The 18,279-nt window shown below is 41.5% G+C and overlaps 1 protein-coding gene across 1 annotated transcript in view; it reads left to right on the top strand.

Moving 5' to 3' along the window:
• Positions 1-18,279, top strand: part of TPO (thyroid peroxidase) — a 164,491-nt gene that overhangs the window by 60,688 nt on the left and 85,524 nt on the right. Inside the window, exons 5-6 of the mRNA XM_019520639.1 lie at positions 1,976-2,105; positions 11,551-11,757. Of these exons, the coding sequence (XP_019376184.1) occupies positions 1,976-2,105; positions 11,551-11,757 (337 nt within the window). The remainder of the gene's footprint in view (positions 1-1,975; positions 2,106-11,550; positions 11,758-18,279) is intronic.

Consider the following 18,279-nt stretch of genomic DNA (forward strand, 5'->3'; position numbering starts at 1 on the left):
TGCAGCTATTTCTCACAGCTTTCTTTGTATCTCTTTCTATGTTTTGCTATGTATGTCCCTGTTATCTCAGAAAATTATAACGCATAGAGGAATCCTCCAGTAAATTTAATATAGTCATACCACAGCCACTCATATATTCTCTCCTGAAAATACTGATACCAAAACTAGGCTGGCACATTAAAAAAAAAAATTTGAAAAACAAAAATCTGGGCATTAACCTCCATTTAAGCATTTTGGGTTCCTTCCAAGGCCCCCCAAAAACCTTTAAAAATGTTACAAAAGTAAAAAATATCCAGTGCACACATCAGAGAATCTTGTATTTATATGTGATTACACTGTAGGGTTGTGTATAAAAGCAAACCTGTTATTTCAGCTGCCAGAATTAATGCAAAATTCCATTGATTTGGGTGAGAATTCTACATGGACAATATAATTGAGATATATTTATGAATCTCTACTGTTTGACTATCAATTATTTTGTAATATAGACTCAAGGTTTCAGTTTTGAAATAGTGGATAGCACTAAAACTAAGGACAAGTAGAGCACCTGAATGAAACCTGCAGAGCAAGCATTTTCAATCACAGAACGAAGTGTACAGTATTTGTTAAACAGACTTGATACACTGTTTAAGATAACACAAAGCATCTTAAAGGATTTTTACTACAGTAATATTCTGGTGAGCAGCTAAGCAATTAGGAGAATAATCACTGGTTAAGCAGTTAAATTAACATTTTATTATTTTAATTGAGTGAAATAGTACTACACTATGTGCAATATTTTATGCAATTTCAATATGGACAAATCAACTGTAACTAATTTGAATGCTTTATTAAGGCATACTTCAACCTTTAAGAGTGAATTATTCCAGTTAATTAAGTGTATTACTGTCCCATATAGCCTTGCAAATTGAGCCACTTTGGTGTGCTCAAGTTCAAAGAAGTATTAATAAAATAATTGTTCCCTGTTTGGTGTCCCCCTGGACCTATAAATGTATGTGTACCACCTGGAAAGTGCACTTACTGCCTATGAATAGGGTGACCGTATGTCCCAGTTTGGCTGGGGCAGTAACAGATTTTGTAGGCTGCATCAGCATCCCAGCTGTTTGGTGGAAATTGAAGTCCAGATTGGCACCATCCCACTTGTATGTGTCCAGCCCAGCTCCTCCTGAGCAGGCTGGAGGTGGAGGGACAAGCTCAGTGGAGCATCACTGCTCCTGCCTGGGGTAGGGATCAGGCAGGGCAGGGTAGGGCAAGCCAGGGGAGGGAGCCAAGGCCAGGGCATGGGCACCTACATGGGGCAAGCCAGGATAGCAGAGTGGGATGAGGTGGGACAGTGCAGAGGCCTGTGGAAAGGCTCCATCCCCCATGTGCAGAGGATGGGCCCAGCTACAAGTGGTCCCTGTGCAGCATCTCCTGGGCTCCACTGGCTTGTGCTGTGTGGCTACATGGTGCCTCCGCCACCACTGCCAGCAGCCTGGTGCCCTGCCTCTGTGGCCACTCCTGAGGCCCACGCTGCATGTGGCAGCCCCAGTTGGCTGCTGGTCATGGTTAAGGGGGTTTTACCATGTAGCCAAGCAGTACAACTTGGTGGAGCCTCGGGGGTGCTGCACAGGGGCTGTTCCCTTCCAGGTCCAGCCTCTGCATTTGGGGGATGGAGCATGTGCATGCACCCCATTCATGAATGATGATACAGATGTAAAGGCTTTGGACAAACAGTGCCCCCATAGATTTCAAAAGGTTGTAAACTTAATTAAAAATGTTAGTTCCAGTCTTAAAAATACTTGTATTTATTTCAGTAATTAAAAACTACTGAGTCATTATTTTGGACCAAGTTCACTTTGGTGTACATCAAGTCTTGTATCCAGGGACATTTCAGTCATTCATCAACTAAATAATCCCTTACTGGGAAATGCACTCACATAAGTAAATATTTTAAACTTGAAAAATATTTTATAATCTTTTTTTTTTTTCCCAGGGAACACCCTAGATGGGGAGCATCAAACACAGCTCTTGCTAGATGGCTCCCTCCAATTTATGAAGATGGAATCAGTCAGCCCAAAGGATGGAATCCCAGCATGTTGTACAATGGATTTGAGCTACCGCCGGTTAGGAGACTAATTAGCAAATCATTTGAAACAGCACTTGGCTTCATTTGTGCCTAGCACTCTAGAGTTTATCTTATATCAGTGAAATCCAGCCACAAAATCTATGTTAATTTTTAGAGTGGTTTGTTTTACTTATTTTTTCAGTGATTTAAACACTGAAGCCTTTACTTTTCTTTCAATCTGTGCAGAGGAACGAGTTGTTTGAGACTGACTAAGGATCTGGGTCATTATTAGGTACTTAATTAGTACCTGAATTTTAGGCAGGATTTCACAGTTCAGAAGGAAGACAAAGTCCAGGGAATTAAAACTAATATATGTGCATCACAGCAATTCATTCAACACTTCAACATTTTAAGTATCATAATACCTTAGTGGAGGTACCTACAAGAACGATTTGGATTTGATCCAAGGTGATCAAGGTATCAGTATGGCTTCCCTCCTGACCCTGAGTCAGCTGCTGATTTTTTTAAATATGGCACAACAAGGCCCAGCAATCAAGGCAAGTATATAGCTCAGGTTCAGTTCTGAATAGGTCAGCGCAGGCCTATTCAGTTCTGAATAGGTCAACGCAACATACAGTGCTTCTCAAGTTCTTTCATGACAGAGCTTGAGCTTGCACACAGAGGTGTGCCATTAGCCCATCATTAGTACAACCAGTGACAGCAAGTGGATTAGGTTTATATTTTCAGTGATGAGGTGAAATCACCCATAGGCTTCCTCCATTAAAATGACTTTAGTATATTTTTCAAACCTTTCGGTGTCCAGCTAGTGACAACAGGATCAGAATTGAGAGGTTTGGAAGCTCCTAGTCATGAACTGGTATAAAGGCAGAAGTTACAAGGTCATCTATCACTTGAATGAGGCAGGAGTGCAATTTGGCAGCTGTAACTGTGACTGAGCATCCCTCTTTAGGATCCACTCTACTTATCTCACATGGGGAGGGAGCTGGACAAGGTGTCCTAAACTCAGCCTGCCTACATTTTTTCCTAACTGGATAACTGTGTCCAGTGGGTTGACCTTTACTGTAGGTGAAATCAATGAAAACACAATCAGTTTTGGGGCCTGGAACATCAGGACCCTCATGGACAATCCTAATAGTGAATGCCTGGAGCACCACACTGAAACCATGGCTTGAGAATTCAGGTGACACAACATTGACATTACTACACTGAGTGACACCCAGCAAATGGGAGATGGGCAGCTCAAAGAACAAAGAGGCAACTATACTTTCTGGAAGGGTAAAAAGTAAGGAGAACACCAACTTCAATGAGTTGGATTTGCCATTAAGAATGAACTCATAAACCAACTCAATAAGTCCCCTGTTGAAATTAATGAGTGCCTCATGGCTCTCCATCCCAAACTGGCAGGGAGACAATATACCACTGTCGTCAGCACATATGCCCTGACTCTCGACGCTGCCAATGAAACCAAGGAGGAATTCTATGCCAACCTTGACCAACTTCTTTCTGATAGTTCAGAGGGAGACAGGCTTACTCTGCTTGGTGATTTCAATGCCAGAGTCAGAAGAGACTTGAACCTCTGGAACCACTAGCAGGGAAGGAATGGTACAGGTTAACTCCAATGGCATCCCCCTCTTGATCAAATGAGCAGGTCGAAGACATCATGACAACAACCACAATCTAAGCACTAGATTGACTACCTCATTGTTTGTGCCTGGGATTGCAAAAATGTATGCATTACTCAACTTATGCTAGGAGCTGACAATGTCTGGACCAATCACTGACTCATCCACTCAGTTATGTCATTTAGACTGGCTCCCAAATTACAGCTGCAGCAGAAGCAATGCCAATGGAAGGTCAACATTGAAGGTCTCAGTGACCCAATCAAGTGAGACCTCTTCAACCAGTGCCTCAAAACTGGTGAATTCCAATAAACAACAATGGGAGAATGTTGGCAGCACTTGGGGTGCCTTCAAGTTCACCATAATTGGTGTCTCCAAACAGACACTTGGATTCTCTACCAGGAAACACAAAGACTGGTTTGATAAGAATGACTGGGAGATCCAAAAGTTGATATACTGTAAGTCCAAGGCCTTTTGTGCTTGGCAGAATGACACCAACTCCAAGTGAAAAGAACTGAATCACCAAAAAGCCAAGGCAGAGGTCTAAAGGAGGACCTGCAGCATGAATAATAGATATTGGGAAGACAAAGCAGAGGAGACTCAACATGTCACTGACATCCAAGATATGCACAGTTTCTTTAGTGTCACCAAAGCCATCTACGGTCTGAGCACTCATGGGCCAACTGCTTGAGACCTAAGGATGGAGGAGACCTGATTAAGGAAAAGGGAGTCATCAAGGCCCACTGAAAGGAGCATTTTTAAGACCTTATTAATTAAGACTCAGCTGTTGATGGGAGTGTTCTCAGTTCCATCCTGCAATGCCCAGTCAGAGATGATCTTGGAATCCCTCCAGCCCTTCATGACATGAGAAAAGCTATCAAGCAGATAAAAGATGAGAAGGCACTTGGAGCAGATGGAATCTCTGCTGAAATGTTCAAGCAGGGGGGTAAGGAGCTTATAGCACAGCTCCACACCCTCATTTTAAGGATCTGGAATAATGACAAAATCCCAGATGACCTCAGGGATGCCATGCTTGTGACAATCTTCAAGAAAGGAGGCAGGTTTAATTGTGAAAATAAGAAAGGGATGGCCTTGCTGTCCATCATGTAAAGATCATTGCAAGAATTCTCCTGAACCATATTCTTCCACTTAATGAAGAGCTCCTCCCATGATCTCAAGGTGGGTTTAGGGCATCAAGAGGCACAACCAGCATAATCTTCACTGCTGATTGGCTTCAGGAAAAAATGCTGGGGAAAACATAAACCTCTTTACATGGTCTTTGACCTCATGAAAGTCTTGGCTGTGTCAACTGAGAAGTACTGTGAAGGATTTCAGATGACACCAAGGTGGAGGGAGTAGTAGATACAATGAAGGGTAGGACTAGGAGTCAGAGTAACTGAGACAACTTGGAAGACTGGACCAAAACAAATCTCATGAAGTTCAATAAGGACTCATGCAAAGTCCTGCACACAGACAGAACAATCCCATGCACCAGTACAGACTGGGGCCTGACTGACTAGGCAGAAGCTCTGCAGAAAAGGACCTGGGGGGTACAGTGGACAATACAATAAATATGAGTCAACAATGTGCCCTTATTGCCAAGAAGGCTAACAGCATACTAGGCTGCACTGGGAGAAGCATCAACAGCAAATCAAGGAAAGTGATTCTTCCCCTCTATTCAGCACTGGTGAGGCCACATCTGGAGTACTGTGTCCATTTTTGTGCTCCCTCCCCTCCCCCCAAAAGGATTTGGATAAGTTAAGGAGAATCCAGCAGAGGGCAACAAAAATAGTTAGGGGACTGAGGCACATGACTTCTGAGGAGAGGCTGAGGGAACTTGGCTAATTTAATCTGGAGAATAGAAGATTGAGGTGGGATTTAATAGCAGCCATCAACTACCTGAAGGGTGGTTCTAAAGAGGATGAAACTAGATTGTTCTCAGTGGTGGCAGAGAGTAGAGCAAGGAGCAATCATCTCAAGTTGCAGCAAGAAATGTTTAGGTTAGATATTGAGAAAAACTTTCTCACTAGGAGGGTAGCAAAGCACTGGAACAGGTTACTCAGAGAGGTTGCTGAATGTCCGTCCTTCGAGGTTTTAAAGATATGACTAAACAAAGCCTTGGCTGGGATGATCTAGTTGGGGCTGGTCCTGCTTTGAGCAGGGGGTTGGACCAGATGACCTCCTGAGGTTCCTTTCAACACTAATTTTCTATGATTCTATGATTCTAAGATCCTTATGAAGTATGAATGCCCACTAACATTCACCACCATTCTTCACTTCATGATGGTATATGAGCAGTACAGGCAACCCCCACTAATCACTCTTAATTGGTTCCTGAAAAAACAAGCATTAAGCAAAATGAGTAAGTGAAACTGAAAGCATTTGACAACCCAAAGTGGTGACCACAAGTGTTTTTAATGACCCAAGATAGTGACTATGAGCATTATAATGAAGCTCGCTGAGTGCTAAGTGAAATCAGGTATCAATTTAAAATGAGCATTATAGCAAAGTAATACTAAGTGAAACAGCTTTAAGCGGTGGTTGCCTGTAGTTCCCATTAATGGATCTATCACAAATCCTTTTGAGGTTAAGATGGGAGCTAAGCAAGGGTTCATCATCACTCCAACACTCTTCTCGGTATTCCTTACTATGACGTTACTTCTGAACACCAACAACCTTCCAGTCGATGTGGAGCTAAACTACTAATTGGATGGTAAGCTATTGAATCTCAGCCAATTCTAACCCCAAACCAAGGCTACCCTAACCCCAGTCATTGAACTTCAGTATGCTGATGATGCTGTAGTATGTGCTCACTCAAAAGCAGACCTTCAGGCAATAGTTGATGTCTTTACCAAGGTATAGAAGAAAATGAGACTCACACATAACATTCAGAAGACTAAGGTAATCCATTAACAAGCCCTTAATGAACAGTCCCCAGCTCCTGCAATCCAGTCTTACAGTGAAACTCTAGAACATTGAGTATTTCTCGTACCTCAGAAGCCATCTTTGGCAGACGGCTGACATTGATGAAGAAATCCACCATTACCTCAAATGTGTAAGTTCAGCCTTTGGATGCCTGAGGATATGGGTATTCAAAGATCATGACATCAATTTGAAACCAAGATCATGGTTTATCAAGCAGTTGTGATCTCTACCTTAGTGTACAGAGCTGAGACATGGACAACATACATGAGACATATTAAGTCACTGGAGAAGTACCACCAACTCTGCCTGCAGAAGATCCATTGAATCCAGTGGGAAGACAGACACACCAATATTAGCATCCTCTTAAACACCACAAGCATCCAGGCAACGATCATCAAAAATCAACTTCTTTGGGCTGACCATGTCATCTGGATGTCTGACTGCAGGATCCCAAAGTAAGTTTTATTCTTAAAAAATAAAATGCAACAACAGTATAATGGGAAACTATTGCCCAGGACCTCCCAAATGGAGGAAGAGTCTGCTGCAAGGATCGCAGTACTTTGAAAGCTCATAATGACAACAGGAGAAAGAAAAGCAGGAGTAGTAGAAACAGTGTGTTGCAGACCAAATCAGGAATCTGGAGTCATCCACCCCACAAGGAAACATATGCCTCTGTAGATCCCAGATTGGCCTTGTTAGGCATCTGTGGACACACAGATGAGTCAATCATGGAAAACACTCATCCTCAACTGTGAGGGATTGCTACTGCTGGAAGATGGAAGGTCATACCAAAATATGAGTGAGTTGTATCTGGTGTTTCTGGTTCAGGCTCCCTCAAATTGCCAAATTTACCCCTTACAACTTTAATTGGGAAAACATTGTCTACTGTTGTTCTCACAGTGTCTTGTCACTTTATATTCTTCTGGCTTTTTCCCTTTCATTTTCAAATACTTACTGGTAATAATGATGGGGTGACACAATATTTAGTATTAAAGATGCTTGCAACTGCTGTTACAAATCAAGTGATGCATCTCTAAACAGTACAAGATGGTGCTTACAGGTGAAAAACTGACACATGAATGAGAAATAGTACACTAGATGATATCCCTGGGAAAGGTCTCCAGGTTCCATAGAATGTGTGTTAATAGAGCAAAGCACACCAAAATAAGGCTTATCCTATTGCATAAAATCTGTCATATTTTTGACAAATTACATCAACAAGCTTCCCTACACCTTAGATTAAGCTAAAACAATGCTTTCATTTTAATATACCATGTGACATGCTAAAATTAGTACCACCTAAAAAAAACCCCTCCTTGCTGGCTTTCCTCAGTTACAAATGTATGCAGTTTTGTTCTTATAACATTTTATGTATCCCTCTTTACTAGTAGAACATACACAGAGTCAAAATAAGGAATAAATATTACTATAATGTTTTGAAGAATATTAAAAAGAAAGTATTTAGCTCAAAGCCAACACCATGGTCAGTTTGAAGTGCATAGTTATAGCATTATGAAAATCCTTGTAGTTATGTGATGGAGTATCTTAGGCCACAGAAGTAAATGGTCCTATAAGTAAATGGTTCCATGCAGGAACTTGGAAACATCATCAGTGCTTAAGTTCAGTTCAAGTTTCACCCTGATTGTCTATTGTGCAGCTGGGTTTATCGTTCCCTACACCCCTGAAAAATACCTGAGGAGGTTATCCACAGATGCCTTGAAATCTGTGTCTCTGCACTGTGTCCTGTCCCAGCATTTGTCTTTCCTTTCAGCAGCATAGCTCTCAAGCATGAAGGGTATCTTAGGTTTCAGAAAGAACCTGTAAAGGTAATGATGCTAACTTAGAAATAGCTTGTGCTACTTTGATCTAATGGTTTTGGCTGGACAAAGATACAAACCATGTCATGTAAATAAACCTGTCCATATGCTTCAAATATAACCAAATATATCCTCATGAAGTTTTCAGAGAAGGGCTTCTGTACAGTCAGTGAAGGGAAAATATGCTATGAATGTATGTGGTGCTTCCTGCAGCTTGAGAATATGGAGTGGAGTGCTGGGTTTCTCTCTAGTCTAACCTAGTATTAACAGCTATTCTGCCATGAATGAATGTAAAGCCAGAGCTTCTGTGGAGCAACGTGAAGACATTAGGCCTGTCTGAAGCAGCCAGTATTTGATTTGGATTTGGCTGATTCAGGGGACAGTGATTCAATTTGGTGATTTGGATCACTGTCCTGAATTGATTCGACCAAATTGGATTTGAAAGATTTGGTACTGGTTAGGTGTGATTTTGTGATTTGGCCATTGACTATAATGGGGAATAACTAAAATACCTATAACTTTGTCATTTATTTGTGGAATTGAATGAAAACAGCAAGGGTGGTAGCCCCTTCTGAGGGCATGAAGCCTGCCAAGTTTCAAGGAGATAGGTTCAGGAGCTTCTGTGAAAGTGCACCTCAATCTGTTGAAATCAAAACTTGTGTCACTTGTGTGTGTTAACTCAGTTTCAGGTTATAGCCATGTTGGTCTAAGGAATAGGCAGGCAAGGTTCTTAGAGTAGATGTGATATCTTTTATTATACCAACTGAATAATTGGTAGTAGGGCTACCACCCCTGACATTTTCATATCTTGGCAAGCTTTTGGGTTTAAAAACCTTTCATCAGGCTGAGGAAGCATTTGCAGTTTGTGTGTCTGTGCTCTTCCTGGATGGAATGAATAGTAAAGAAGCCAGAGGCTGGGCTGCATACAAGAAAGCCAGTCAGTGAAAATGTAAATTCAGGTGGCAGGGGGTGAGAGAGAGACGGGGGGAAGAGGGAAAGGGAGATGTAGCAGGTAAAAGTGGAGTCATACCTGGGGAGTCAGATGTCAGGCAGGTTATCATGTGTCATAAATCCAAAGTCTATATTGAGTCCATGAGTTTTTGTATCGAGGAAGTTGACGAAGTGAAGTTCATAGGCTTGTCTGTGAAAAGTGTTTTGTAAATTCAAACAAGCACCAAACCTCACTAACCTCATCACCAGAAGCCAACTGCCTACAGCTGAAAACACACTGAATGGATCCAGATCATGCCATGACAACAAATGCAAAACCTGACAACATATCTCCAGGACCCCAACAATTACTACACCCCATAATAGAGCCATCACCATTCCTGGATCTTACAGCTGCACCTCCAGCTACATTATATATCTCATTCAGTGCACCAAATTCCCTGATGGAAAATACATAGAAGAGACCAAACAACAACTCTGCACCAGAATGAATGCACACCAGACATCTACAAAAGATAAGAACACCCAGTTACCCGTGGGGGAACATTTCTGACAAGAAAACCACTCTCTCTCCAATCTCTCAGTCATAATCCTCAAAGGGAATTTACAAAACACCTTTTGTAGACAAGCCTAAAAACTTCACTTCATAAATCTACTGGATATAACAACTCATGGACTCAATATAGATATTAGATTTATGTTACATTATAATCTGCCTGACATCTGACTCCCCAGGTACCAGGACACTCAGGTCCCCTGGTTCCAGATCCAGCTCCTCCTCTGGGACTCGGAGGATCGCACCGGATTTGGGGTGGAGGAGACAGTCGTGCTGGTGGCTATTTTTGGTGTTAGTGGAGGTGGTGCAGGGACAGGTACTGCTCCCACCTCCTTGCTTCCACTGGCTGCAGAAGACTCATTGCTGCCAGGAAAGAGGGTGCATCTATGTTTGGGGGGGATGGGGACTCGCAGATCTACCCTTACCCCCTCTAGCCCCTCTACCTCCCCTGCCAGAAGACCTGGCACCCGCCTTTCCAGTATGCTTCATAATGTTTGCTGTGATGGAAAATGTGTGTGTATGTAATATATCTTGTACGTGTTTAATATATCTTGTATGTGTGTGTAATATATCTTCTATCTGTAATATATCTTCTATCTGTTTAATGTATGTGTGTGTAATATAACTTTTATGTGTTTAATATATGTGTGTGTGTGTATTATATGTGCTTTCCTGCACAGTGATGGATGACACTGCCAGGGAAAACACAGCTTTCATTTTAAAAAGTGTTGGGGGAAAAAAATAACAAGAATAAGAGGATTTTGGGGGAAGAATAAATTGAAAGGAAAGGTTTGGATAGGAATAAGTAGAGGGATTCTAGGCAAGGGTAATTAGTAAGGTGTATCCAATCCTTTCCAAGAAGAGAGACTAGCAAGAGACTGACTAGCAAGCCAGCCACAAGTAGCAGCAAGTACCTTTGACACGCTGTTGCTTCCAGACAAGCAGCTCACAAAAGGCAGAGAAAAACTTCACACAGATCCTTATATGCTGTTTCTACATACCTCCCCTAGAGCACTGTGATTGGACGGGAACTCAGGGAAAGCTCACACTTACTGGCTAGCTGCAGATGTCAATATCAGAACAGTTTCTTCCCCCTTCCCCTCTTCTCAGTTTCTGTTTCCCCGCAAGACCGCCTTCCGAAATGCTGAGTCTTTTCTGAGTCTTTTCTGAATCGATTTGGATGCTTCAAATAAATTTGGAGCTTTTAATGAGTCTCCCAATTTGATTCAGATTCAATGATTCAGCCACTGAATTGGGCCAAATCTTCTTTGAATCAAATCAGGGACCAAAGCTTTGCACACTCCTGGAAGACAGTGCCAGTTTCAGACTGCTCTCCTACCATTGTACCACTGCTAAAAGACTAGAAAAAAGTGTAAGGAGAATGCAAGCATTTAGACATTCTAAAAGTCTCCATTATAAAAGACTATGAAAAGTAGGTTATCAGAGATGGGTTGATTATTTGGTTATAGCTTTTATCACTTTTTCAGATTTGGGGGTTTTGTGAGGTTTGTGGTCATTTTGTGAAGGGGTTTGGTGGGGGTTTTTTGGTGTTTTATCATTTTGTGAGAGGTAAATATTATTTGGCATTCCAGGTAAATAGTTCTTTTATTTTAGGTCCGTGAAGTGACAAGAAAAATTATTCATGTATCTAATGAGGCTGTTACCGATGACAACCTATATTCTGATATTCTTATGCTGTGGGGACAATACATAGATCATGATATTGCATTTACACCTCAGAGCACAAGCAGAGCTACCTTCCTAAGAGGAGTGGATTGCCAACTGACATGTGAAAACCAAAATCCCTGTTTTCCAATGAAGGTATGATTTTAACTGCATTTGCTCAGAAATGCTACCAGGCAAACAGGTAAAAAATGTAAAGTAGGGTAAGTTGTACAACAAATATGTGGACACTATTGTAATAGAACATGAAAGGGATTTAAAAGATTATCAGAAATAACACAGCATAAAATTATTGAATTGTGTTCAACATAATTATTAAATGACAGAGAAAGTCAGATGTACAGAGGGAAGGGGTTATAGTGAGGTGTACATGATATGTCTACATCATTTAGTACAAATACAGGAATATTAATGGGCAAGAAAAAATATAGGCAGTGTTTTTGTGCTTTAAGGTTTTAAATGCCAGTGAGAAAAGAAGGCAAATAGTCAGAAATAATTCTGTTTTTTAAACTGTCAATCAGATAAGTTCAAGGAACTTAACTTTACTCTGTGAATGCGTGATTATTTCCATTGGCTAACTTGAAATTGTGAAAAATCATGCTTTAATTATTTCACCAAAATGATCTTCCGTGGTTTGCAGAAATGTACATAAAATGGGTCATAACTTTTGAGCAAATGGGGAAAAGTTGGACTCCAAATCTTGTTATCTTCTGGTTGAAAGAGAAAATAAGCTTGCAAAAAAAGAGGATTATGAATCCTTGTCTGACTTACTAGTAAGACCTTTCCATTACACTGTTAAGTAGCAAATTAAATACAGCGCATAAACCAGAGGAGATTTTCTTCCTTGCATAGAAAATAACACCGGGTGCAATAAAGTCTTAGTATCTACACATATGACTCTATCAGGCTATCATAAACTAATAAACACCACTATAGGTTAGTAGTTGTCAACACAAGTACTAGCCTATGCCAGTGTTATTTAGTGTGCCACGAAGCATGTGTAGATGATGACAGGGCTGGTTGAGGCATGAGGGTGTTTCAGTGTTGGGGCTGCCTGCCAGTTAGCCCTGCACTGGAGCCGCAGCATGTTGAGCCACAGGCTGATAGGCTGATCCCCTGGGGCTGCTCCAACCTGACTCAATATGCTGCTGCCCCAGGTGCACATATAAACATGGTGCCTGGGAGCAATAAACTCTGATGCAATATGTGCTGGAGTTTATTTATTGCATTAATTGCAGGTATACACACACCCACTAAGTACCTTTTAAAAAAACAAATTGTGTCTTTTCAGAACAACAAAAATCTAGTAAGGATACCCAGATTATGACACTCAACCAAAAAACAGTCCTGTGAATGCTGTGGCTTCTCAAGGCAGCTTCAAAAATATTCAGGCCAATTGATTCTTTTCCACGATGGTTGTCCTTTACCTAGTGAAATTCTTATTCCATTACACGTAGGGCTGGTGCTAATTCCTGTTAAGTCAGAATGGTAGCTTACTTATGCGCACATTCACTTTCCATTGACATAACCAATTTTCCAAGGTGCAGCTGCTAATCGGATCCATTGTCTTCATTCACTGTATCTTTTTACATTTCCATTGAAGTCAGTGGAAAGATTCCTGTTGATTGTCATGGACATGGACAGCCCTTGTAACTGCAGTGATTAGTCATCTCCCTTATGCTTAGTTGCTCTAAAACATGGAGGAAACTGAAGTAAATTAATAACCTGTGTGCTGAATAGACTACTGACAGGGAGTATGCATAAGGGATGTGTATTCCAAATACACCATAAAGCCTTTCTTGGAGGCATTTTAAAAAGCAGTGACTAAAAAGAACAATCATGCTTTGTAAAAAAATATGAACATTTGAAAAACAGTTTAATGTACCTGGGAAAACCTAGCTATCATTAAAAAAATTGTATTGTGTTTTAAATTAAAAGAAGCAAATATGGCACGTGTCTTTAAATGTAAAGAACAAATTCATTGTTAGAGCTAGAGCACTTTCGTAATATATGAACTGACTTGTTCTTCTACCATTCCTTAAACCAGACCAAATGGGACCCGTCAAACCTATTTAGGAGCACAGAGGAGGAAGAGAAGTCTGGTTGCTTCACCCTACCACACCAGTTTCCTGCATAGTCCTTCTGGCTCCTCTTCTGTGATCCCCTTCTTTTACTAGCTGATAGGCTCACTAACTTAGTGAGGAGAGCTTTAAAATAGGTCTGGCAAGGGGGTGGAGACAAAAGACCTGTGGTAAGTGGGGAAGTGGGTGATGTGGAGGAAGAGCAAGCAGGATGGGGCAACAGGGTAGATGAGAGAATGTTCTCATTTTTCTTGACCAACCAGGGCAATAGGCTAATTACCTTAGGTGCCTGTAGGCAAATGAACAAAGCCTGAGAAACAAGCACAAATAATTGAAAGTCCTTTCACAGTCACAGAAATATGCCATTATTGGAATAACACAGACTGGGTGGGATAGTTTGCATGACTGGAGCTCTGTCATAGATGGGTGCAAATTGTTCAGGAAGGATAGGCAAGAGAGAAGAGGAGGAGGAGTTGCACTTCATGTAAAAGAGCCGTATGATTGCTCAAAGCTCCAGTATGAAACTGGAGATAAGCCTCTTGAAAATCTCTGAGTTAGCGTCAGAGGAGAGACAAACAAGGGTGATGTCATGTCTGCTATAGACCACCAAACCAGTAAGAAGTGATGGATGAGGCTTTCTTCAAACAGGTAATGGAAGTTTCCTGATCACAGGTCCTGGTTTGCGTGGGGACTTCAGTCACCCTGACATCTGCTGAGAGGGCAATACAGCAGTGCACAGGCAGTCCAGGAGGTTTTTGGAGAGTGTTGGAGGCAGCTTCCTGGTGCAAGTGCTGGAGCAGCCAACTAGGGCCCATACTCCTCTTGACCTGCTCACAAGCAAGGAAGAATTGGTGGTAAATATAGTAGTGGATGGCAGATTGGGAAGCAGTGACCATGAGATGATTTGAGTTCAGGATCCTGAGGAAAGGAAGGGTGGAGAGCAGCAGAGTAAGGACTTCAGAAAAGCAGACTTTGACTTGCTCAGGGAACTCATGTGCAGGATCCCCTGGAAAGCCAGTCTGAGGGGGATGACTGGCTCTGTGGAAGTGGGGAAACTAGTGGATGTGGTATATTCTGTTTCTAGCAAGCCTTTTGATACAGTCTTCTACATTCTTGCAGGCAAGCTAAGGAAGTATTGGTGGATGAATAAACAGTAAGGTGGATAGAAAACTGGCAGGAGCATCAGGGTCAGAGGGTAGTAATTAGTGGCTTGATGTCTACTTGGCAGCTGGTATCAAGTGGAATGCCCCAGGGGTCAGTCTTGGGACTAGTTTTGTTTAATATCTTCATCAACAACCTGGAAGATGGCATAGAGTGTACCCTCAGCAAGGTTGCAGATGACACCAAGCTAGGGGGAGTAGTAGATACACTGGAGGGTCAGGCTAAGACTCAGAGTGACCTAGATAAATTGGAGGATTGGCCCAAACAAAGTCTTATGTGGTTCAAGGACAATTGCAAAGTCTTGCATGTAGGACGGAGCAATCCTATGCACTGATACAGGCTTGTGGCTGACTGGCTGCTCAGCAGCTCTGTGGAAAAGGACTTGGGGGTTACAGTGGCCAATAATAAGCTGAATATGAGCCAGCAGTGTGGCCTTGTTGCCAAGAAGGCTAACAGCATACTGGGCTGCATTGGTAGGAGTGTTGCCAGTAGGTCAAGGGAAGTGATTATTCCCCTCTATTCAGCCGGTGAGGCTGCATCTGGAGTACCATGTCCAGTTTGGAGCCCACCACTGCAAAAAAAATGTGGACAAATTGGAGAGAGTCTAGCAGCAAACAACAAAAATGATTCGGGGGCTGGGTCACATGCCTTCTGAGGAGAGGCTGAGGGAACAGGGTATTAATAGCAGCTGTCAACTACCTGAAGGTGGGTTCAAAATAGGATAGAGCTAAACTGTTCTCAGTGATGGCAGATGACAACAAGCAGCAATGGTCTCAAGTTGCAGCAAGGGAAGTTTAGGTTAGATATCAGGTAGAACTTTCTCACTAGGATGGTAGCAAAGCCCTGGAACAGGTTATCCAGCGAGGTTGTTGAATGTCCATCCTTGGAGGTTTTAAAGATATGGCTAAACAAAGCCTTGGCTGGGATGATCTAGTTGGGGCTGGTCCTGCTTTGAGCAGGGGTTTGGACTAGATGACCTCCTGAGATCCTTTCCAGCCCTAATTTTCTATGATTCTATGATCTCTACTAGGTCATGACTGTCACTAATTACCTTAAGTAATTATTATTCTCATAATGAATTTCATATGGATTTTCATAATGAAAATCTATTATGATCTAAGAAATGTATTACCATGGATTGTTCAAATGCCTGAACTGGTTCAATTAAAAGCAGTGGCACCAGAAGCCTCCTAGAAACTTTACTAGTGTGTAGGAAGGAGATCATCTACATCAGAGGTTCCCAAAGTTTTTCTTATTGTGTACCACATCTAGATTTATCAGCAGCCCATGTACTCCTACCAACATACATTTTATTTTTAACAGCATAAAAGCCAATTTATATAATGAAAATTAAATCTGCCATTACACAATTTTCCCCACGCCCTTAGATGTCCTGCATACTCTCAGGGGTATATGCCACAGTTTGGGAACCCCTGATGTATGTCAGCTGGATTTCCCTGAGGCTTTTCTTGTAGCAGTGTTTAATAGAGAGGAGGGTATATGGCCTTCTCCAACCCTGTGCTTATAAAACACAGTGGAAAATATGAGTCTGGTTAAGGAATCACATACTAAACCAAGGTTAGGAAGACTATGATAATGGTTACAGGGAGGCAGCAAGTTTAGACTCATTGTCGTAGTTACCACTGACAACTTGAGGCTTCTGAGTAGGAAGCAGACCCATTAGAGAATGTGAAGAGAGAGTGTCAGGCAGTTTACATAATGCAAATAACTTTTGGAGAATCATCCTAATTTTTTAATTCTTGTCTTAATTAAACTAATTTCCTCTAAGCCATGACATCTTGGTACTTCTCACTTCTATTCTTCATTATTGAATTTATGAATCCAAATGAATGACACTGACATTATTCCCTTTAATGTTAGCTAAAAGTAGGTTGTAATTTTTTCTCATTTTCTTGAAGGTCTCTCAACTTGTTGTCTGGAGATTCTTGTCAAAAGCTATGAAGCCATGTTTTAAATACAGCAAAACAGCAATCTTCTTAGGTAGACCCCCATAAGAATTTCCTAATAGATGCCATATTGAATCTATCCATTAATATCAAAAGTGTCCATAGTCCTCATTGTTATGTAACATTTTTCTCTGATAGGACATGTGAAAAAAGTATGCCACCTCGCCTGTGAAGTCAGAGCATGATGCATTTTCAGACTATCATAAAAAGACAGCTCACTGTCCTAATAGAACCTGTTAGGGACAGAGCTCAGAATGAGTGTTTATAACCTGCATGTTACTTTCGCACAAAGTTTTAAGGATTTTGAGGGCAATTAACTGACATTTCTTTAGAACTAATAGGTACATAGTTAATAGGATCTATAATTAATTAAGCAATTTTGGAGATGCCCTTTAATAACAAATGGTATTACATCAAATATTTGCTAAATTGTGAAAAATATCGCTAACTTCAGCACAGCAATATACCTCTATCCATTAGATTTTTCAAACTTAATACAAGCTTAAGCAGGGGCAGATGAAGATGGATGTGTTTCTGCATCTACTGAGTTATATGCCAACTCCTCATCTGCTTTTGTGTAAGGCAGTGGAGACCATTACACAAAGCAGTTCATTAATGTGACTAGAGGAAGCATTTTTCAAACATTGAAACAAGGATCTAATAAAAAATCCCTCAAGAATCAGTTTTCTCCAGCAAGCTAAAGTATTTTTTTCTTCATTAGAAAGAAAACCACATAACAAATTATGGCTCTATTCCAAAGAGGCTAGGCTGGGGAGTGAAAGCACTAGAATGTTGTTCAATAATCTGTACACAAGGGGTACAGATACACAAAATACTTTACTGTGCAGTAGTGTAGTTGACTACTCAGTAGGCATGTCTACATGTGTTTTTGCTGCACAGAGACGTACTGTAAGTTACTTCACAGTAAGTGGTTTTTACAGCAGCATCTACATGTGCAGAAATTACAGTGCAATAACACTGTGTGTGGACTGACTTGGGACTAAAATTGGCAAATTTTAGTTTTTGCCCCTTGTGGCGGGTACAGAGATCCCACCTCAGGAACACAGCTGGGTATTCGTATCCCTCCACTGTTTCCACCACGTGAGGTGGGATCTCTGCACCCACCGCATGTGGTGGGAGAGGTGGGATCCGAATAACCCTGCCGTGTTACAGGCATAATTTGGGAAGAGTAATAGAGTCACTGAAATCCCTTGAGCAAACAATTTCTAATTTGGCATCAGGTTGACTGGATAGTGTAGATAGCCAGGATAGCGGACCAGTACGTCCAAATGACCGTGCCTGAACTAAAAGAGCTGGCAAAAGAGAGAGGCCTTCACGTGAAGAAAGGGCTAAAGAAGGAGGAACTGATTAAACTCCTGTGTGACAATGACTCAGCCATAGAGCAACCTCCACACACGCCAACTCCTGAGTCCTCCCCAGAATCACAGCGC

This window comes from Gavialis gangeticus, unplaced genomic scaffold (genome assembly GCF_001723915.1).
Source record: "Gavialis gangeticus isolate Ggan-Ray unplaced genomic scaffold, GavGan_comp1, whole genome shotgun sequence".
NCBI classification, from domain to species: Eukaryota; Metazoa; Chordata; order Crocodylia; family Gavialidae; genus Gavialis; species Gavialis gangeticus.